Raw genomic sequence first — 23,147 nt, 5'->3', positions numbered from 1 at the left:
CCACCAGTTAAGCCATGTCAAGGTACAAACAGCAAAATATGTTTTCTGTCAGTGTGATTTTTTTGTACCCTTGAGAGGGATTTCTGTATATAGAAAAGATTCAAGAGTTGTTTTGTCTTACTGATTTTAAAAATTAGTATTCAATGTATTGAAGTTAAAATTCAAATTCCTGTTTTCCTCTGAAGAATTCTAGTTCAACTTACAAATCTGATTCTATGTAAGCAAATTTTAAACAATTATTTTAAGGGAAACTTACAAATTACACTGAATGTTTTAAACTGCATTCAGTATGTTCCATTCTTTTTAGACTTCAATTGTCTAACTTGTGGAATTTTAATTAAAAATATCAATATAGAGGCCAGGCACAGTGGCTCACGCCTGTAATCCAGCACTTTGGGTGCCTGGGCAGGAGGATCACTTGAGCCCAGAAGTTTGAGACCAGCCTGGGCAACATAGTGAGACCCCATCTTTATTAAAAAATAATTAAAATATATCAATATGGTTAGTTCTTAATGACTTTCACAATCCCACACTTGTAACTCTAAACCTCTCACCTCTTTAAAATTGAAGCACAACGATGTTTTTCTCTGATGGTTTTGTTTGTTTGTTTTTTGTTTTTTGTTTTTGGTAGGGGAAGACAGTCTTGCTCTGTCACTGAGGCTGGAGTGCAATGGCACAAACTCAGCTCACCGCAACTCTGCCTCCCAGGTCCAAGCGATTCTCATGCTTCAGTCGCCTGAGTAGCTGGGATTACAGGTGCGCACCTGAGGTGGAGTCTTGCTCTGCACGCAGTCTGGAGTGCAGTAGTGCGATCTCGTCTCACTGCAACCTCTGCCTCCCAGGTTCAAGAGATTTTCCTATCTCAGCCTCCCGAGTAGCTGCGATTATAGCCTCACATTGCCATGCCTGGCTACTTTTTGTATTTTGGTAGAGACAGGGTTTCACCATGCCGGCCCGGCTCAAACTCCTGACCTCAAATGATCCACCTGCCTCAGTCTCTCAAAGTGCTGGGATTACAGGCGTGAGCCACTGTGCCTGGTTCTCTAATGGGCAATATTTTCTATTTTAAATATCAATATATTTAAAGAACAGATATACCCAGAAAGGTCTTTAACAAAAAGTGATTTACTTACCATTGTTTTTTCACATAGTTCTAATTTAAATTTAAAACACACTTACCCACTAATAAAACAACAGTGTCTTTCCAAATAATGTCTGGGTTGCCTTCCCAAGCTACTTTTGGAGGGTACTTTTCACTGACTTTACTTCCTGTTTCATTCTTATTCAAAATCTGTTGCTTTTGTTCCCTAACAGCATGCTTATTCACGCTGTGTAATTTCACCCACACAATTCCTTCTGAATAAGTAGCTTTCTGTCTACTCAGATGCCATTCCCATTCTAGAGTCGTTTCCAATGTCATCTGCACGGCCAAGTCTTTCCTGACCAACTGTTGGAGGAAAAAAAAAAAAAAAAAGAGAGAGAGAAGAGATCTTAAAGGTATTTTCACTGCATTTGGTATATATTTTGCACACTGACCAGGATCAGGAGTAGCAGACAGCTGGGTCAATTTTTCTCAAGACCCATGCTATGGCTGCTAGTCAATGAAACCCAGAAGGAAGGGCCTCAGAAGCATATCCTGAGCTCTCAATCTTGATCTAGTCTAAAGACTGATTGAAATTCACTTCCTTCAAGCCTAGTTTAATGTTTGTTTCTTTGGTTCTGAACCCATCTCCAAGACTTTGTGGTCACAGTCCTAAAAGCTGAGCTGAGGACGCAGTCCTCCTGACTTCCGTTAATATGCTATATTAAATGGGGTGACATTACCCAACCTACATACATCTGTTTATTTCACAACAAACGTTAACATATAAGAAGCATGTGTCCAATCACAATTATGTCCTCCCACACCTCTACAACAAACCATAGGATGTACCATTTCTTAGTTAACGGCACAACTATATGTTCAAGTCAGAAACTGTAAAGTTTTCTATGACTCCATTCTTTTTCCCACTTAATATATCCAATGACAAATGCCTGACAACTATATGTCCACTTTTCTTTCTTCTCCTTCCTTCCTTCTCCACCAGCCCTGTCGATGGAGACCAGAACTCCATCAAGTCTAGATTAGGAGACTAACCATGGGTGGGCCTCCTAGTCTCCCCCATATTTGTCTTCTACTCTATGGAAGTGACCATGAGAAAACACTGCTCTGATGGTATAAACCACTGGACTTGAAAACCTGGATGGTCTCCTACCATCTCTAGGGTCATCTCTTAGGATTTGCAAGGCTGTTCAAAGCTTTACTTCTGGTTTCATTCTCATCCAGAACCTGTTGCTTTTGTTCCCTAACACCATGCTCATTCACGCTGTGTAATTTCACCCACACAATTCCTTCTGAATAAGTAGCTTTCTGTCTACTCAGATGCCATTCCCATTCTAGAGTCATTTCCAATGTCATCTGCACTGGTCAAGCCTTTCCTGACCAACTGTTGGAGAAAAAAAAAGAGAGAAGAGATCTTAAAGGTATTTTCACTGCATTTGGTATATATTTTTATCACATTATACTACAGTTAATTATAAGTTTGTTTCTCCTACATTTGTTGTGAGCATAGGGCCAGGAGTGGCTTTATTCTTTATCAATATGATACTTGGCATATAGTTTATTTAACCTGCTGCCTTGTCCCATAGGTATGGGGTTATTTCTTTTGCCTGCCCTCCACTAATTGCCCCTACTCCCAGTCACTTTAGAAGGCAAGATTTATGAGTGACCTTTGTTTTGTTCACGGACACAGCTAGAACAGTGCACTTAGTAGGCATTTACTAGTTGCAGAAGAGAAGGAAAGAATAAGAAGGTTGAAAGTAAGCAAGCTCTTACAGAGCAGAGAGGACACTTACCAAGGGAACTATTATTAAACCTAGGTTACTTTAAAAAATCCTATTACCATGGCCATATTGGGATCAAGAGGAAAGTCTAAAGGCATCACAGAATCTCTAGTAGCTGAGCTCGGCTGTGGTCCTATACCAACTTATAGATCCTATGTGATGGGCACTCTGGTCTCCTCCTGCTTAGCATATTCTTGGGACATCCCAACCTGAGGATCTGGGTTAGAGGGAAATGAGCTCTCAAGAACCCTCCAGAGCTGGAGAGTACAGGGCAGCCCTGTCAAACCAGTGAGGGCTGCTGTGGGCTTATAGTGGGCAGAGTGGGGGAGAGAGATCAAGAGATGACCGCTCTGGGGAATGCTCATCTTAAACAAAAAGTTGGCAAAATGGAAAAAGAAAACAGGAAGGGGAGCTGGAGGCGGCCCTGAAAAGTGATGGCTAAGTGATTCATGGGAGACCCCAAATGTGATTAACACAAGCTCCAAAGTAAGAAATTTCAGGTTAAATGCTATTATCTAAAATATTTAAAAAGTTGGATCAGCTTCAAATGTAGATATTAAGCACATGACCAGCTAAAACACTGCCCCTTTCCCTTCTCAGAGAACATGCCTCCCCAAGGAAGAAACAGGTCTCCCAAGCTAGAGACAGGCAGTGCCATCTTGGCTGGAACTCGTCTCTTGTGAAACTCCCCTCAGGGGCTAGGCGCCAAACCCATTCCTCAGTCCTGGCCCTAAGACCCAGTTGCCTTTATGCTTCTCCCCTCCAAGTCAGAAGTTCGGTACACAAAAGAGTCTGTTAAGGTTGGAGGGGTGCCAGGATTAGACAAGTTGCATTAAGTTTCCCAGAAACGGATTCTTAATGTAATAACCAAGGAATTTCACACAATGGCCACAATGTGATAAACGGACTGCCAGATTTCATTTCAAAGCCTGTTCAGATGGAAGCCTTTCTCATCCTGACTTTCCTGCGGACCAACTGTGTCACGTAGGGCAGGTCAGTTCATCGCTCCAGACTTTAGCTTTCACATCTGCTACACGGGAAGGATACTGCCTGTCATGCCTGCTTCACAGGGTTGCCATGAGCCACCGATTCTCAGCCTTTGCCATACAATAATCTAGTTATCTAGGTTTCATCCCAAACCAATTAGATAAGGGACTGGAACCCAAGATTTAGTAGTCATATAGCTTCCCAGGTTATTCAAATAAACAGCCAAAGTAGGAAACCCCTGCACTATACCAGTGTACAGTACAAAGACGGCAATAATGACCAAAATCATTACTGGAACATGGCATCATATGATCTGGGGTTGAAAAAGTTATGCCGAAATCTCCTTAAGAGCAAAACCCATGTTTCTTTTGCACGTCCCATTATTACCTGCAAGCTTTAGGCATTCAGTAACGTTTCTGATATCAAATGAAATTTGGAATGCTTATAAATCCTAATCTTAGATTCTTTGTTTACTAAAACTACCTTTGGAGATGTCACCTCCATGACCATCAATCAGCCCAGCTTACGGCAAAGCCATCATCTTAAAACTTTCCCAAAGGTCAGCTTCAGAGAAACAAACAGGAAATGTGAGAAAGGTGGCTTTAATCAAAATGGGGAGAAATTGCAGTTTTCCACCAGGGAGGTAACTGCCTGTCTCTGTCTGGCCAAGAGCCAGTCACAGTGCGGGAGCTTGGATGAAAGCCAGAGACAAACACTGCTTGGGGCTACTTTTTCAGAGATGGGTTAAAAGCAATGCCCCTGTTGCTCTGGCTGGCCTTTGACTTTCGATCCACACTTTTTCCTGGAGAATTTTACCACACAGCCCTTTCGATGGTAGGCTTATAAGGCATCTGCATTAGTAGAAAGTTTTCAAGACAATTCTTCTCTGACTTGGAGATTACTAAAGCCAGACCTGAGGCATGCTTATCATAGGCTTCCACCTCTGAAAATCCTGTTTGACTTATTACCACTGCAGGCTGAAAAGACAAGGCACAGTGCCTGAACTAATCAAGCCAGTATGTGACTTTCATGTCATGCAGAATTAATCAGAAATTCCATACACTGACGGGTCATGCCACTTGCCTCAAAGTAAGATTTGAGGACAAAGTAGATGTAGAATCCATTTACTCTTTCAAAGTAATTTAAGACTTTGGAAATCTAAGAAAGATAATCAATTTTGAACTATACTTCATTATGTATGAGGTAAATGTCCCCCCATAACGATGGATTAATTTTCTATGTTAATTTTAGAGTGGTTTCCATGCACTTTAAAGATGTAAAATTTGAGCTCAGTGCAGCTGCTCATGCCTGCAACCCCAGCTACTTGGGAGGCATAGAGAGAAGGGACACTTGAGGCAAGGAAATTGAGACCAGCTTGGGAAACATCAGGAGACCCAGTGCTATTGAAAAAAAATATTTAATAAATTAAGATGTTTACCATAGAATCTAATTTTTTTTAAAAAAGAAAAAAAATAAGATGTAAAATGTAGAGTAGCCAACTCTTATTCCCATAAGTCTGCAATCTTCAGACACATACATCTAACATATCCTCCATAGAAAAGTTTTTTTGAGACAGAGTCTAGCTCTATCCCCCAGGCTGGAGTGCAGTGGCACAATCTTAGCTCACTGCAACCTCCACCTCTCAGGTTCAAGTGATTCTCCTACTTCAGGCACCTGAGTAGTGGGGACTACAGGTGCATGCCACCACACCCTGCCAATTTTTCAGTAGAGATGGGGTTTCGCCATGTTGGCCAGGTTGGTCTTGAACTCCTGGCCTCAAGTGATCCACCCACCTCAGCCTCCCAAAGTGCTGGGATTATAGGCATGAGCCACCACACCCGGCCTAGAAAAGTTTCTTTGCAGCTAAACCTTGAGGACCATTAAAAAGTATCTGTGTCTCTACTTAGGATAAGAGAAAGTGCTCAGAATTTATTATGTGCATCTGTACACTACCCAGTTTTTTTGTAACTATAATTATCAGAGACTGAGAAAGTTTACATAACTATATTTTACTTCATGTATAGTAATGGAGAGAGAATATCCGCTGCCCCAGGTTTTGGATTTCAGTGTTATATTAGGACTGCTAACTGTTCATAGCTACAAATCATCTAATAAGGCTCTCATGTTTTAGTAGTTAGAAATTAACTTTTTCTCCTGTAAAATGAAGTTAAAGGAAAACAGAAAGTAACCTGAAGATGTGAATATGTATTTAGCCTCAAAGTATCTGTTTACTTCACAAGCATAAATGATTTAATCATATTAAAAATGATGCCACCATTATATAGTACATGTTTACTTGAATTCTAAAATAAAGTTTTAAAACGTTTGATTTTTCCATCTCTAATTACATGGACTATCACGTGAGGAGGGGTACTAAATATTTATGTTTTCCAAATTGAAAGCCAGGTGTATTTATTTATTATTATTTTGTTTTTTAGAGACGGAGTCTTACTAATATTGCCCAGGCTGGAGCACAGTGACTGTTCACAGGTACAATCATGCCACACTACAACCTTGAACACCTAGGCTCAAGCAGTTGTCCTGCCTCAGCCTCCCCAGGTAGCTAGGACCACAGGTGCGCACCACTGTGGCCAGCAGAAAACAAGTTGTTTTAAACCTACATGCTAAATAATACTTCCTTCCTTATTGGTTTGTAATATGTGCTTTATTATATAAAGTCTCAGACGTAAAGTTCTTTCTATGATTTAGCCAGTTCCATTTAACTGTACTTATTTTAGCCAACACAGACTTAATTTTAAAAAGTGATCTTAGTGTTTTGTTCCTATCTGGTCAGACTGGTCACATCTCATTATCCTTGTGTGAAATTGTCTTCCAAATTCCCATTGGCTTATGGTTCCAAGTGAGTTTTAAATGTGTTTGAAACTCACTGATTTTTTAGTAACTCCTCTTGTTTTGATGAGGTAAAGGGGTCTTAAACTATTCCAGCTGAATTTATATATAATTTCATTTTTGATGAAACCGTTTTTATGAACTCCTAGTGGTCTACATCATTGAAGAAAAAGGACCTCAATTCTTCCAACGCAAGCCAGACAAGCAGGTAGGGAATTTATGGCAGAAAGCTGGACAAGAGAGGGGAGTATTCCCAGTCCCATTCAACACTTCCACAGCTTTTGATCTTCACCAATGTAAGCTAAAAGGGAGGGGAATAAAAGGAAGGAGTTGGGGAGGGAAGAGCAGGGAGAGAGGGGAGAAGGAATATGCACATGCAGAAAAAGAGACACACAGATTTTCCCCCACGTGAGAATCTTGACTCCAGGCCCCTTCGAGCACCCTCCCAGGTAGCCTAGAAGTTTCTCCCTTCACCTCTGACCTCAGTGCTTCTTCATTCTTACTGTCTTCCAGTGTGGGGAGAGATTACCCTGGCTAAACAAGACAACCCTGCTGCTTCTAGGACTTTCTAGGAGCATTTACCTGGTTGGAGGAGAAGAATTTGAGTAGGCAGAAAGGGGGAATTTGCAGGATTAGAATGTGGCCACTGCCCTGAAGCCCTCAAAAGAGAAAGCTGAGACCCTCATTATTTTAGAATGAGTTATTTTTGACCTACATGAGATTGTAAATCCTAATACTATATGTAGCAGGATCCCAGGACAGGTGCTAATATGGTTTGCTTGTGTCCCCACCGAAATCCCATCTTGAATCATAGCTCCCACAATTCCCACGTGTTGCGAAAGGGACCTGATGGGAGGTAAGTGAATCATGGGGGCAAGTCCTTCCCATGCTATTCTCATAATAGCGAATAAGTCTCACAAGATCTGATGGTTTTATAAAGGGGAGTTCCCCCGCACAAGCTCTCCTGCCTGATGCCATATAAGACATCCCTTTGCTCTTCTTTCTTCTTCTGCCATGATTATGAGGCCTCCCCAGCCATGTGGAACTGTGAGTCCATTAAACCTCTTTTGTAAATTGCCCAGTCTCAGGTATGTCTTTATCAGCAATGCTAAAATGGACTAATACAGGTGCTAAATGGGAAGAGTTTCCAATAATAACGTCCCTACACTGGCCAGGGCTGTCCAGGCAATTGGACTTCAATTTGCCATAAAGGAAACCACAAAGGGTAAGGCAGGGAAGACCACAGGAGGAAGAGACAGAGCACACAGAGTCCAACTTGGCATGTGAATGGCATCTGAAGTTGTGGCAAAAATGTAAGCTGTATAGAAGGCTCTGAATGACCACACCTCTCTTAGAAGGGATTCCCAGGACTCCAGCAAAACAGAGCACGTGGCTGGGGCCCCAGGGGCTGCCAGGAAATGATGTATCATTCACTGGGGGACCCAGCTCTGAAAGAAACAGCTAAAAGCAAACTCCCCACACACTCACACCAAGGAGGTGAAAGCGTTCCTGCAGCCGTGCTTCATCGGCAGATGGGCAGGTGGAAAGTCCACCAGGCAAGATGAATCAGTCCCTCATTCCCCTTGGACTTGGGCCTGAACTAGTCACATTCATCTTTCTAGGTGTCCCCACTACCTGACCACCTGCTCTGGGACCACGGGAGTCATTGCTTTTATCCTCACATCCACCCAGTGGAGCTGCTCATCGATGAGATTCCTGAGCCATCCCTTGTACACAGAGATGGCAGACATGTGGATAAATAATCCTCAATAAAAATCGCTGCAACTTACCATGCATCTATTCATGCCTCGCATTATGTAGGCTATAACCGAAACCCAAAACAACTCTTCAACAACACAGGATTGTGTTCATTTCACAGGTAAGCACAAAGGCTCAGCGATGTCACTAACCTACCAGAGTCACACCATTAGTAAGCAAACTCAGATCTCTCCGACTCTGAAGCCTAACCACCCTCTGTCACTTACACGGCCAGAGCCCTCAACGAAGAAAAGGGAAGCCCTGTTTTTCTGGTGGAGTGGGGGGGGACGCAGCCATTGCCTCTTTAGTCTTTGCCTTCATGTCAGAAAATCAAACATCAGGAACATCAGCAGCTTAACTCCATTCGGGAGCCTGCTGCACAAGTGACAGCAGTAGGCAACATACAGATGTCATCCTTGTGGACAGAGGCCAGTCATGGACTCACCCTCACATCCCATCTAAATGAGACCCCAGCATTATCTCACACCTTCAAAACTACTATGCAAAGAAGTCTGCTTAAAATGTCCTCTCAGACCTCTGGTTCTCACTATCCCGCCACTGAATAATTCAAAGTCCACCTTCTCTCAGCACCTTTTCTGCATCTGCTCACTCAAGTTATTTTCTCTTCCATGGCCACCTCCACAGGTGATGCTGCCTGTTACAAGGGTGTTCGAGAGGACCTTCACTTGCAGGGCTGACATGAGGCTGCCCATGTGGAATACTGCACAGATGTAACAATGAGCACCACCCTTTAGAATGGTCTGTCCAAATGAGCAGCCTGCCCTTCAGGGTAGAAGTCTCCTGCAGTTACATCCTTGTTTCAACCCTGTCTCTACCAAAAGTACAAAACTTAGCTGGGTGTGGTGGCAGGCACCTGTAATCCCAGCTACTCGGGAGGCTGAGGCAGGAGAATTGCTTGAAGCCAGGAGGCAGAGGTTGCAGTGAGCTGAGATCACGCCACTGCACTCCAGCCCGGGTAACAGAGCGAGACTCCATCTCAAAAAAAAAAAAAAAAAGAAAAAAAAAGTCAGCAGATGCCAGGGTCTGGTGGGCGGGGGAGGCAGGGATAGCGGGAACACAGAAAATTTTTCGGACAGAGGAAACACTGTGGATGATACTATGATGGAAAATACCTGTTATGATACATTTATCTAAACCCACAGAACATACAGTGACAAGAGTGAGAACTAACGTGAACTATGGACTTTGGGTCATAATGATGTGTCATTTGAGGTTCACTGATTGTAATAAATGCACCACTCTGGAAAGGGGGCACAAAATGTTGGTAGTGAGGGGGGAATATCTATGCGTGTGGAGTTGGGAATATATGGGAAATCACAATTCCTTCCAATTTTGCTGTAAATCTAAAACCGCTCTAAAAAATATCTTTTTTAAAAAAATGTAGGAATTAAGGATGAGGCAAGCTCCCTGATTTCACTGGCGACTGCTTCTGCTGTCGGTTAACAGCTGCCATTCTGTTCTATCTTGGGTCCTTCAGAAACATTTTCTCCTCCCTTGAATCATCAGGTCTGCTCTATCCTGGTCTCCCATTGTACAAAAGGGAACTGAGGCATGGCGTGTGGTCAGGGTACTTGTCCAAGATGCCGAATTGTCAGATGGCAGAGTAAACATTCAAACCAGCTTCTTTACGAACCCACCCACTGTGCCGTTTGCACTTGGTCACCCGCCTCTTACTGAGCAAAGTCTGCACAAGGATAGGATGTCTTCCTGGGTAATTACTCTGAAGGAACACGTTCACGTAACGCATACGCCCAGGTAATAATCAATGGCTGTGAGTTTGTTTCAGACTCTCACAAGTCTTATCCTGTATGGGCTAGGAGACCCTTGCTATAAATCAGCACAAAAGCAGGGGGTTGGAGGGCAGGGGGCTGAGGGGAGAACGTTTTGTTCGTAAATTATTTACCATTAAGCGCATCTACCAGCAACAGAGAGGGGAGAGTCTGCACCATTGAAAACACGGCTGCTTTGTCTTCAAGGACACACATTAATTCAAAGGAATGCCTGATTTTGCAATAAAAAAAACACAAGCTGAAAATAGAAAAAGAAAGTCACGAGCAGCTCTTCACTTTGGGAGAGACGGGCCAAGGCTGTCAAAATGAGTTGTGTGGTTTTTATTAAACATGTTCCCCGGTGCAAACACCCAAACCACAAGACCACTAGGAGTAACCTGTTCCAAACAATATGGAAGTGACTATACTTACTAGCGGAATTACCTTTCTGTATGAAAAGGAGGGTGGTCTGCCTGGGCCACGGCTGAGGTCACTAGAAATGCAATTTAAGAAGATAACTAGCTGCCTGCCCGATTTGTGGAGCTTCTGGTATAGAAGTGCTTTTCAACTCTAGCTGCCCTCGTTCTCTGCTGCAAGGCCACAAGGCTGGAAGGAAACACTATTGATGTTTCATTCTCATTGGCTAGACCTTCACAATTTAGCCTCAAATTGTCTTGGCCTGTGATATAACCATTCCAAGGTTCTGACAGTATGCTTGGGACTCTGCTGCAAATGCAAGGGCATGGTAGAGTTGCAGCTGAAGGGATAGCTGGGGGTCAGGGGACAGAGAATGTGGGCATCAGTACTGATGCATGCTATAGATTTATGTCTTTCAAAATTTTTTAAATGTATGTGCGATTGTTGGAACTACCAAGATGTGGTGAACATCGCAGCCTCAATATACTCCAGGGATTAAGACAGCAAAATAGAGTTAGGCTTCCTGCCACTGAGGCAGAAGGCCCAAGGGAGTTTTTAAATATTGCTATGACGGTGGTGGCCACAAAACAGGATGACTAGGTCCAAAGGGAGTCTCAGCTTCCTGTAAGTACAAGTGTAGCTGTTTCAAGGGTGAGGAACTTCACATAGCAAAAACAAAAACAAAAGCGTGCCTTGGATGAGCTCAGAGACGCTCTTGTCACCAGCCACTTTGGGGACATTGGCTAGGTAAGGTGATTCTACCTCTCCAGCTTCAGTGTTTACCAAACCTCAGTTATCCCTGTAACCACTTGGGCTATTTCTTTGGGTTTTCTTAAATATAACTCACTAACCTTAAAAACAGCAAATATTAGCATGGATAAAGTATCAGCCATGTTTATAAGATGATATACTCACACATAGCTATGCAACAGTATCAACTGGGCAGTTAAAATTCACACAGCTGACTCTCTGGAGGACAGGAACCCCAAGGCACTAATGGCTTTAAAAGCTTCTCAGGGGTTTCTAATATGCTACCAAGTTTGACCACCACAGTAACAAATGGAAACCAAAATCCCCTGCTATAAAGACAAGGTAAGGTCAACACAGTGGTATAAAAATTGTAGCCATAGGCTGGGCACGGTGGCTCACGCCTGTAATCCCAGCACTTTGGGAGGCCAAGGCAGGTGGATCACAAGGTCAGGAGATCGAGACCATCCTGGCTAACACAGCGAAACCCTATCTCTACCAAAAACACAAAAAATTAGCCGGGCATGGTGGCGGGTGCCTGTAGTCCCAGCTACACGGGAAGCTGTGGTAGGAGAATGGCATGAACCCTGGAGGCAGAGCTTGCAGTGAGCCGAGATCACTCCACTGCATTCCAGGCGGGGCTACAGAGCCAGACTCTGTCTCAAAAAAAAAAAAAAAAAAAAAAAACTGTAGCCACATACTGATGTCTGCAGGGACTTCTGTAGATTCACCATCTTATTTGAAAAAGCTGTATTAGAGAAAGATTAAAAGCAAGCACCAAACTGAGACCTTTAAAATATAATCAAGGAGACTGAATTTGTTCTGAAAAGGGGAACCACCTTCTCACTGTCTGAATCAACATTCTTGAATGCAGAATCAGCAGCTGGGAGAGAGATGGGAATCTCTCAGGGACCCGCCAATTCTTACATTCTGTAGTTCTAAAGTCAATCATGATCACACCTAGTTAACTGCTATGGTCTCAATGTCCCCCAAAATTTACGTGTTGAAACTTGATCTCCATTGTGTCGGTACTGAGGGGTGGGGCCTTTGGGGTGGTGAGTAAGTCATCATGAATGATTAGTACCTTCTAAAAGAGCCCAGGTGAGGACACCTACCCAGCCTATGAGGAACAGGCTCTCAGACACCGCACCTGCCCTCACCTTTATCTTGGGATTCCCAGGCTCCAGAGCTGTGAGAAAATAAATTTGTTTTACTGTATTTTAAAATTACCCAGTCTCAAGTACTTTGTAATAGTAGCATGAGCAGACTAAGACAGTAACGTAAGAAAATCCTGGGGGCTAAAAAATGCTACATAGACACGCATCAAAATGCAGAAATGGATAATCCAAGATCTATGATGGACAAACAGAGGGCACTTGATTTGCCCAATCTTAGTATCTATTCCACTTTAAACAAAATGTTCCTGAAAAGAAGGAATTAGTTTTGTAAATTAAGTTCCACCTTACAGTGCTCGTTTATTTATGGAACCCCACAGTAAGCCCTTCGGTAAAGTAAAGCACCCTGCAATGCATCTGTTTTGAAAGTCCAAGCTTTTCCTTAAGGTAAAATGTCCCTTTACGTGCATTTTTCAGTATCCAGATAAAGGTGGAAAAGGCATCTGATGTGGGGGTATTTTCAGGGGCAGGAGGGTGAGATTATCAACATGACAGGAGCAATGAACACTTATCAGGCTTATGTAGCCCTGGCAGTGATTGCATGCTTCAATATGGAAAATACTCAAATACCACTTACTCTGTGCCAGGCACTGCTCTAAGAATTTCCCAAGTGTTAGCTCATTTAACTCATTTAATCTTAACAACGAGTATTAGCATCATCCTTATTTTACAGAGGAAGCAATGGAGGCCCAGAGAGGCTCATCACCTGGCCCAAGGCCATAAAGCTAGCAAGTGGTAAGGACAAGACTGGCCTTGTGACCATCTGACTCCAGAATCCATTCTCATCCACTATGCTATGCCACCTCTATGGGAATTTACTCATCACATCCTCAAAAAGCCCTGTGAGATAAGAACAGTGTTCCCTTTCTACAGACAGGAAAATGAAGGCCTGGAGGGGTTACGGGTTGAGCCCTTGGTTCCACAGCAGAGCCTGAGTTTGGACTATCCTGGTCCTGAACCTGTGCTCTTAGTCAGCATGTCTTCAGCCTCTCCACAGGCTTCCCAACTCTGTCCATGGTCTTGAGATCATATGTCCATCCTGTTCTAGATCTCAACTAGTTCATGTTGATCTAGTTGATCATCCTGTTCTAGAGCTCAATTTCCCTCATCACTATTCTTTTGAATACTCTTCATTTCATAAAAATACAAAACAATCCATCATTCATCAGTTCAGCAATTCATGGGGTATCCTGTGAGGATACTGCAAATTTCAGTCACTCCCTCTCATATTAATCCTGCTCAGTTTCCTAGTAACATATGCGCCATATTGCCCCTATTCTGAGTAATTATACAGAATACAATCTCATTTGAAATGTCAAAAATTAGAAGATCAAACTTACGTAATATAGTCTAAATTTTTACAAAAGGAGGAAGAAATATGAAATACATTACTAAAATGATTTTAACTGTTATTTTGCTAAAGCAGTATATTTCCTTAGTTTATACCACCTTTTCCATCTCATTCTTTTCTTTCAGTATCAGAGTGGATAATACTGTGTCCCCCAAAAAGACATATCCAAGTCCTATTTCCTGGTACTGGAGAAATAGGGTGTTATTTCTTATTTGGAAATATGGTCTCTGCAGATGCTGTCAAGTTAAGATGAGGTCACACTGGATTAGAGTGGGCCCTAATTCAATGAATGGTGTCATAAGGAGGAAATCTGGACACACACAGAAACCCAGAAAGGCGGCCACGTGACAGAAGAGGCAGAGACTGGAATGAGCAGCTGCAAGTCAAGGAACGCGAAGGCTTGTCAGCAACACCCAGACGCTGGAAGCAGTAAGGATATGCTCCCCTAGTACCTTTAGAGGAAACTTGGCCCCACAGATACATTGATTCTGTCTTCTGACCTTCAGAACTATAAGGATACGTTTCCGTTGTTTTAAGACACAATTTGTTGCCTTAAGTTTGTTACAGCAAACCTAGGAAGCTGATACAGGCATATTGAAAACCATACTCAAAGTGGATTTTTAAGCGCCAGATTCTGCCAGGTGCAGTGGCTCATGCCCACAATCCCGGTATTTTGGGAGGCCAAGGCGGGCAGATCACTTGAGCCCAAGAGTTCAAGACCAGCCTGGGCAACATAATGAGACTCCGTCTCTACAAAAAATACAAAAAATTATCCGGGTGTGGTGGTGCATGCCTGTAGTCGCAGCTATTCAGGAGGCTGAGGTAGGAGAATCACCTGCGCCCGGGGGTAAGCGGAGGCTGCAGTGAATTTTGATTGTGCCACTGCACTCCAGCCTGGACAACAGAGTGATGTCCAGTCTTGAAAAAGAAATCCAGATTCAGACTTCCATCTTTTTGGATATTGTTTATTTTTAATTAGTAAATATTACACAAGGATTCACTAACTGGAAGTTACTATTTTTCATTAAAAATAAAAATAAGGAGAATATGCTTTTTCTTATATTGAATTCTCTTGGGACAAAATGGTATTCTTCCTAACTTTTTTCTTCCAGTCTTATTGCCCCTACTCCAAGAGACATGAGGTGATAGAACAAATCTATCTTAATGCTCTTCCAGCCTAAAGATGGCAGCTCTTTACCTGATCCTGTCAACAGTCCAATTCATGCTCCAGACCAACAGGGTTGTCATGGACATTCCCTGTCACCACTGTGATGTCCATGGCTTCGTGGGATGGACGGGAATCATAAGATACAACAGAATAGAACACGTTCTGAAACCTGAGATCAGGCCTTCTAATCTAACCTGAGACAACCAAGCAGCTTTGGCAAAGGGCTTCTTCATTCAAGTCAGGTCCTCACCCCAGGCCCCAGACCTGTATGTCCGAGTGCCAGTCCTTCCTCTCAAGTGGAACAAGACCCACGCTGAACTACTGAGCTCCCCAACTCTGCTTTCTAGGCCACCTGACCTGTGTAGCTACAACCAAAAACTCAGCCATCCTTGACTTCTGTCCTCACCCCAAATTAGCAAGTCCTATTAGTACTACTTTTAAAACACTAAAAATCCAACCATTTCTCACCTCTCCTCTGCTACCTTTGTGAGCCCAGCCAGCACCCTCTCACCATTATCACTGCTGCAGCTGCCTAAGGGATCCCATTTATACCCTTTTCCCCTAGGATATATGCACAGGCAGCAGCCAGCGTGGTCTGGGACATACATGAGATCCTATCACTCCTCTGTTCAAACTCTCCAAGGGCTCCCATGCCTCTTGGAGTAAGAGGTGCCTACAATGGCTCATAAACCCCACTGACCTCATCTACTCATGACACTCAGTGAGTCTCAGGCTTCTTCCCTGCTACTAACTAAAGGCCACTGCACTGCTAATTTCTTCTTCCCAGAATCACCTTCCCCCAGGTATCATGTAACTGACTCCCTCATCTCTTTCTGGTCTTTGCTCAAAGACCATCTTCAAGGAGACCCCCTCAGAAGACACTGTGTCACTACAACTCCCCTTCCCAGCCATTTCCAATCCTGCTGTTTTTCACTTCATTTTCATTTCATCTTCCTAACACATAGTATGTTCAACTGAGTGTGCTGTTTATGTGCCTCTCTCCCTTTCTCCTTTAGAGAGTAAGTTCCTCAACCACTGGACTTTTGTCTGTTTTGTTCATGAATATGTTCCCAGGATCTAGAACATTGCCCACCACAGAGTGAGTTCCATGAATACATGATTAAGAAAGGAGGGGTAACGGGAAGTTATATCATCTCAAAACATACTTTCCATCAAGAAGTCACTTGCGTTTTGCTAATGGAGAAGTCAGGAATAGAAAAGAGCATAGTACTCTCGAGTGGTCTCCAAGAACCCCGGCTGAGAGACAGTTTCCTGAGAAGATGGTGGGTTATCAAACAGACAGGCACATGTGCCTGGAGGTTCTCAACAGCTTGTCATGGGGAGGTAGCAGGCAAGCCAGGAGGGCCCATGGAGGATGTGTATGCCAAGTTTTTAGGCCCATCAAACTTCATCCCAGCTCTCTGCCTGCCCATTTATTAGCAAGGCTCTGAAGAATGGACATACTGCAGGGACACACTACAGTCTGCAGGGAAAAGAAAGTTTCTAGAAAAGGAGCCTACTTTCTATTTTGCAATACCACTGACAGAACACACTCTACTGGCTCGCCAAGATCCAGCTGTATAAGGAAACAGGAGTTCTCCAGGCCCCCTGGGGACCAGTAAACCAGCCACCACGTGCGGCAAAGCTGTGACAAACAGGCAAGACTTTGGCCTCCGCCTCATGCTCGTGCTGCGTTAGGCTCCGAGATTAAAGGGGGCAGCTTGCCAACAAACTGCTGGCAGGAGGAAGATAAACTTATTATTTGAAAGCCTTTTGGGCAAAAAAAAAAAGTCGTTTAATCTTCCTTCATAAACAGCTCTTTTTATAACACATTTGTGTTGAGATCATAGTCAAGGTAATTAGAAATGTATTTGGTCTTTCTCATTACGGTGTTGAAGCACTGGCAATTTGTTCCAGTTATTACTGGATAACACACTACCCTAAAATGTAGTGGCTTAGGACAACCACCATTATATCTGATGCTTTTGTGGGTCAGGAATTTGGGCAGGGCTCAGCTGGGAGGATCTTCTGTTTGGGTATGGCATCAAAGGTCCCATTGTGTCACTCACCTGGCAGATGGGCTGGGCTGGAGGATGCAAGCCAGCATTCTCACGTCTGGTATCTTTGCAAGGATGGCTAGAAGGCTGAGCTGGGATTGTCCACCAGAATACGTAAGTGTGACTTCTCCAGCATGATGTTCTCAGGTTGAACCTCCTAAGTGGTGGATCTAGGCTCCAAGATCAAGGGTCCCAATGAACAAGGCTGCATGTTCATGTTTTAAAACCATCACAGGGTTGTTCTTAGATTACCCACACAATATATCTTTGATTTTGTACCCAGTGGGATTCAGGTGCTCACTGGCCTCCCTACCCATCAACTCAATCAATCAGCCATTAATTAAGCCCATTTAGATATCTAGCAATGCACAAATACTGGCAGATATCAAAGGAAATGGCACATTGCCTGCAATGAGTAAACACATACAATGGCCAAGGTCATATATGTCTGTTCTTTTAGCTTGTGTAGCATCCAAGCTTCATTTTAGAAATGGTACTTCCATTTTCTTTTGGGGAACGACGACTTTTCCTGTCATCTTATGCAATTCAGGTGGTCCCATGACCCAGATGTGGCCAACCAGAATACAACTTACTTGCCCACTCTCACCATGGCAGTTGTTCAAAGATTGATATGTAGTTCAACAAGAGTAAATTCCAGTACTTTTCTATAACCTGGAGGAAAGAAAAGCCATAAAGGATAGCGAGAGGGGAGCACCAGAAAGTAATTTCATGAGCAGAACCAAGGGAAAGAGGCTGAATCCTGATGATAGGGTTTCAGGCTGCCTGAAGCCAGCCTACCCCTAGGATTTGCAGTTACATAAGCCAATAAACTTCCTCTGTTGGCTGTAAACAAGTCTGAGTTGGGTTTCTTTCACTTGCTACATAGAGCCCTGACTTGAATCCAGGAAATAATGAGAGAGGACAACATAGTATTGGGATCAACGGAAACACTCCAAAAGATTAAAAGGCACTTATGGAATGAGCCTCTAATGCTAGATGTCAAAGGCCATTGAAATAAGGATCTCTGCGCAGTAGAGCCCAGATCAGCTACCTGCAAATCACACCATGCAGGTTGTAGCCTACTGGACTATGTGAGAGCAGCATGGTTCAAGTCACTTTGCTGCAACTCACTCCAAAATGCCTACCTCTTGACCTCTTGAATTAAACCAAGTAACACCAGCTTAAGGAGCACTGGGCACTAAATAGCTTAGAGTTGCCACCTTTTCCCACTAGGTGGCAGCTCTGCATCAGAGAGGTAGAAATTTGGGGTCTGACAAACTGACTAGAATTAGGACCCTTAAAAGTGAAGTCCTGGTGGTTTGGATGGCATCTTAGAGTAAGAAGATCATAGGAAATGTAAGATGCCAAAAACCTAGAACAGTCACAATTCCATTTAGTATCTACTCTGTATTTAGCACTGGGCTGCTGTGTCCTGTGTCCACAAAATCCAACACAGATGTCCTTAAGAATTAAAATACTGCTGAGAAGCCAAGACCAACCTGCAAAAGCTTTAAGGTCAAAACAAGAGAACAAATAACTAAGCACTGAATTTTCTGCTCTAGGCAGAAAGGGCTGTAGGGATCTCCACAGTCTCAGTGTTGGAGTCCTCCCAAGCTATTCATTTCATTGATGAGGAAACCAAGGACCCCCAAAATGGCACAACGGCCTCAGGATCACGAGGGCACTGAGGGCTGAGCAGCCAAGGAAGGGCTCATTTGTAGGCAGACATTCTGGGCTGGGACCTGACAATTGGGAACAATCTGTGTTTTTTTTGAGACTGTGTCTCGCTCTATTGCCCAGGCTAGAGTGCAGTAGCTCGCTGCAGCCTCTGCCTCCCGGGTTCAAGCGATTCTCGTGCCTCAGCCTCCCAAGTAGCTGGGATTACCGGCATCCACCACCACGCCTGGCTAATTTGTGTATTTTTAGTACAGATGGGGTTTCACCATTCTATTGCCCAGGCTGGAGTGCAGTAGCTCGCTGCAGCCTCTGCCTCCCGGGTTCAAGTGATTCTCGTGCCTCAGCCTCCCAAGTAGCTGGGATTACCAGCATCTGCCACCACGCCTGGCTAATTTTTGTATTTTTAGTACAGATGGGGTTTCACCATGTTGGCCAGGTTGGTCTCGAACTCCTGGCCTCAGGTCATCCGCCTGCCTCGGCTTCCCAAAATGGTTGGATTACAGGCGTGAGCCACTGTGCCCGGCCTTTAAGTTTTTGTTTTGTTTTGTTTTTGTGTTTTTTGAGACAGAGTCTTACTCTATGGCCCAGGCTGGAGTGCAGTGGCACGATCTCGGCTCACCGCAACCTCCAACCTCCCAGGTTCAAGCTAATTCCCCTGCCTCAGCCTCCTGAGTAGCTGGGATTACAGGTGCACACCACCAAACCTGGCTAATTTTATTTATTTATTTATTTATTTATTTATTTATTTATTTATAGAGACGGGGTTTCACCATGTTGGCCAGGCTGGTCTTGAACTCCTGACCTCAGGTAATCCACCCTCCTCTGTCTCCCAAAGTGCTGGGATTACAGCTGTGAGTCATCATGCCTGGCCAGGAATGATCTTCTAAAGCAGAAGGGCATAGGAGAGTGGACCAAGGGCAGGACTGCAAGGGACAAGTCAGGCATTACCTTCTGAGACTAATGTTTTTAAAACTGCCTTTAAGCATTCCATGCTTAAGTGATTTAATTAGTAAAAGGGAACAATCCAAACAGCCTCCTCCTCCTTCCCTGGGCACAGCTCTCAATAACTCACACTTTGGGAGCTCATAGGGACAACGTCTTACAAAATAAGCTGTGGTGATGAATGTAAAAAGCAGGTTTGAAGCAGTGAAGCACCACACAAGTATTTATGCAATTACACAAGGATGATATTTTTTAATTAACAAGAAAGACTAAAACTTCCTTATTCTTATGCTGCTAAGCTTGCAACCAACTAACTGAAAATAACAATGGTATAATTCTCCATTCCCAGCTCTTACATTTCCTCTCTGGTCTAGTTCTCCCTCCAAGATCACTGCTCTGAGAATCACTGCAGATCATTTTTCCAGGGGCACATTAGTTTTCTCTGGTCCGAATTCAGGCGTATTGTTTTATTATTTATTGCCAACAGCTTTAGTTCTTCCTCTTGCTGTTGCACTCGGGCCCATGCTGAGAACAGAACATGGCCTTCCTCTATCATCATCTGTACATTTCATTAAGCCGTGTTTCCAGGCTCCTCTGGATCTCTCATGCAGTTAATAAAGGATACTCAGCCAGCAATGACCCTAGAGGCAAAACACTGAGAGAACTGCCTACATTGTTAAGAGGTCAAATAGCCAACAGAATGAAGTCAATCCATTCAAAGACAGGCTGCTTCTTCCTAAATTAAATACACACACTCATCTATAATTTAGGTTTTTTTAAGAAAATAAAACCTATGCATAAAATTTTATACTGAAGTATTAGAATTATCTTATGGTATCAACATTCCACTCGGCATGGGACCCAAACATAAGTGACCAATTTTATAATTGCATAAACTCCAAAACAAAGGTGATATCTTGACTTAACATAGGAAAATATTTATCAAGTTATGGATACCTATGTGTGACCCCAAGGTAGACATGGCCAATATGGGAACTAAGACAGGTCTGGCAGATCTACTTACGAAATTGTAGGAACTGCATTAAATGTGAGAAAGAAGTAAAGGACTTCTCAGAAATTGGGGTCTCGACAGCCTAAACATACTAGGGACTTGAATCCAACTGGAGAGAAAAATCTGGAATAAATGTGATAAGCTAAAACTCAAACTGAAGTCAAGTATAATCATTTTGCAAAATGGAAATGAGGCCCTCAAAGGGCTATACTCTTAATGAAACAATGGCTTTGAAAAACCACAAACACAAAACAAAACAAAAAAAGCTCTGCAAGGGGAAGCAGCAGGGAAATTTACTCATTTGGGCCTTAGCTGTAGACAGAGAAAAGGCCTCCCCACTGTGAATCTATCATCATAGATCTGTGTCCACACAGCTTCAGGGATTGCGTTTAGACTGAATGCATGACCTGTGATCCCTAAAGCTACAACATTAACCAAAAGTGGTCTCAATTTGAAGGCACTTCCAGGTTTCTGGCAGAAGCAAACAAGTGTCCTGTGGAGGCCTGCTCTCAAGCCAGGGACTTTTGGACTGCCACAGATTATGGTGGTTAAATGTGGGTTCCCAATAAAAAGTGAAAAATACTGAAGAGAGCAAAACTCTGAGCTAGAGCTGGTAAAAACAAGAAATAGCAAGAGAGAATTAGCATACCCAAGGACTTCAGATTGGCATCTTCAAATGCAGAGTATAAAATAAATTAGAAGTATCATTTATTTAAATAATGAAACTAAAACATGAGTGAGGAACAAGAGTTACATGACCAGGAAGATTTGAAAAAGAAACAATTTTTACATATGCAAAATATATAATTGCTGATACTAAACACTCAAATAGGTCAGATAGAGTGGACACAGTTAAAGAATGAATTACCTACTTGAGGAAACATCCCAGTACATAGCACAAAGAGGAAAAAAATGAAAGAGGGATTAAGAGACAGGGAGATGGAACAAGAAGGTTGAACATACGTCTAATTAGACACCCAAAAGAAAGAAGAAACAGGCAGTAGTTGAAGAGATAACAGCTGAGAGTTCTCCAGAATTTATGAAAAACAAACATCTTCAGATTCTGAGAGCACAAGAAATTGTAATTGGGGAAAGAAGGAACCTAGATACAAGCAGAGTAAAAAGTAGAGACAGCAAAGCCACTTTAAAGGCAGAGAAGAGATAGATTACTTCAAAGCAATGACATTTTGATATTAGACTTTTGCAGCTACAAACGGAGGCCAGATGACAATGAAATCATAACCTCAAAGTATTGATGGGAAATCCTATTAATCTAGCATTGTGGATATGGCTAAACTGATTCAAGAAATTAAGCAAAATAGTATTTTTAGCAAACAAAAAAAGTAAAGTAAAGTACAAACAGTACATCACCATAGGACTTGCTAAAGGATGTATTTCATCAGAAATAATAATTATCTCAAAGGGAAAACTGAGATGAAATAAGGAAAAACAAGCAAACTGGTAAATGTGGAGAAATTTTTTTAAAATCAACTAGAAAACCAGTATTTTAAAAAAATCTAATTTCTGGGAATTGAAATAAAGATACATCCAAAATACTGATCAAAAAATCACAGATACAATGGAAAGGGATGACGATGATCAAAATTAAAATATTCTAATAAACTACTGTATTATTCAGGAAGAGAAAAGGGTATTTGTGAACAATAGACATAAAACTGATTGTTCACCTAAGAGTAACCCACTAATGTCTGAAAATGGAATGTCTAATTTCCAAAAACTGTACAGGAAGAATATTTTTAGATTTTAAAAAACGCAAGATAGGAAAGTAAAATAAAGGCAGCAGCTGCATAGAAAAAAAAAGCACAAAATGACATGGCAGAAATAATTGATCAGAAACGGCAACAGAGTTTTAGAAAAGAGATTAGATTTTAAAAACCAAATTCTAAGCTGCTCATGCCTGTAATCCCAGCACTTTACGAGGCTGAGGTGGGAATGACAGCTTGAGCCCAGGAGTTCAAGACCAGCCTGGGTTACATAACTAGACTGTCTCTACCAAAAAAGAAAAATATTAGCTGGTGGGCCCCTGTAGTCCCAGCTACTCAGAAGGCCATGATCATGTCACCACACTCCAGCCTGGGTGACAGAGCAAGACTCTGTCGCAAAAAAAAAAAAAAAAAAAAAACAAAGCTCTAGCTCTGAACTCCTTACATAAAGCATATCTAAAATATAGAACACAGACACAGAGGAGAGGGGTGGAAGAGGAAAGAAAGCTATATTCAAACAAGACAAAATAGACATTGAGGCAAAAAGGTAAAAAGCATTTAGGATAAAGAGTCATTTATATCTTGGCACTACCTAGATAAGAGGGAAAC

General features: G+C 42.7%; 1 protein-coding gene and 1 long non-coding RNA gene across 7 annotated transcripts in view; both read right to left on the bottom strand.

The window, feature by feature from the left end:
• Positions 1 to 17,187, bottom strand: part of LOC139360005 (uncharacterized) — a 98,037-nt gene extending 80,850 nt beyond the window's left edge. Inside the window, exon 1 of the long non-coding RNA XR_011616860.1 lies at positions 1,180 to 17,187. This is a non-coding gene — a long non-coding RNA (uncharacterized lncRNA). The remainder of the gene's footprint in view (positions 1 to 1,179) is intronic.
• Positions 1 to 23,147, bottom strand: part of LOC105477048 (collagen and calcium binding EGF domains 1) — a 288,584-nt gene that overhangs the window by 201,885 nt on the left and 63,552 nt on the right. The window contains exon 2 of one of the 6 annotated variants that reach the window (XM_071085252.1): positions 17,196 to 17,353. The exons of the other annotated variants lie outside the window; for them this stretch is intronic. Within the exon in view, the coding sequence (XP_070941353.1) occupies positions 17,196 to 17,233 (38 nt within the window). The 5' untranslated portion in view covers positions 17,234 to 17,353. The remainder of the gene's footprint in view (positions 1 to 17,195; positions 17,354 to 23,147) is intronic. 6 annotated transcript variants of the gene reach the window in all.

This window comes from Macaca nemestrina, chromosome 19 (genome assembly GCF_043159975.1).
Source record: "Macaca nemestrina isolate mMacNem1 chromosome 19, mMacNem.hap1, whole genome shotgun sequence".
Taxonomy (NCBI): Eukaryota; Metazoa; Chordata; class Mammalia; order Primates; family Cercopithecidae; genus Macaca; species Macaca nemestrina.
The sequence above is the reverse complement of the archived record's forward strand: the minus strand, read 5'-3'. Positions and strand labels throughout refer to the sequence as shown.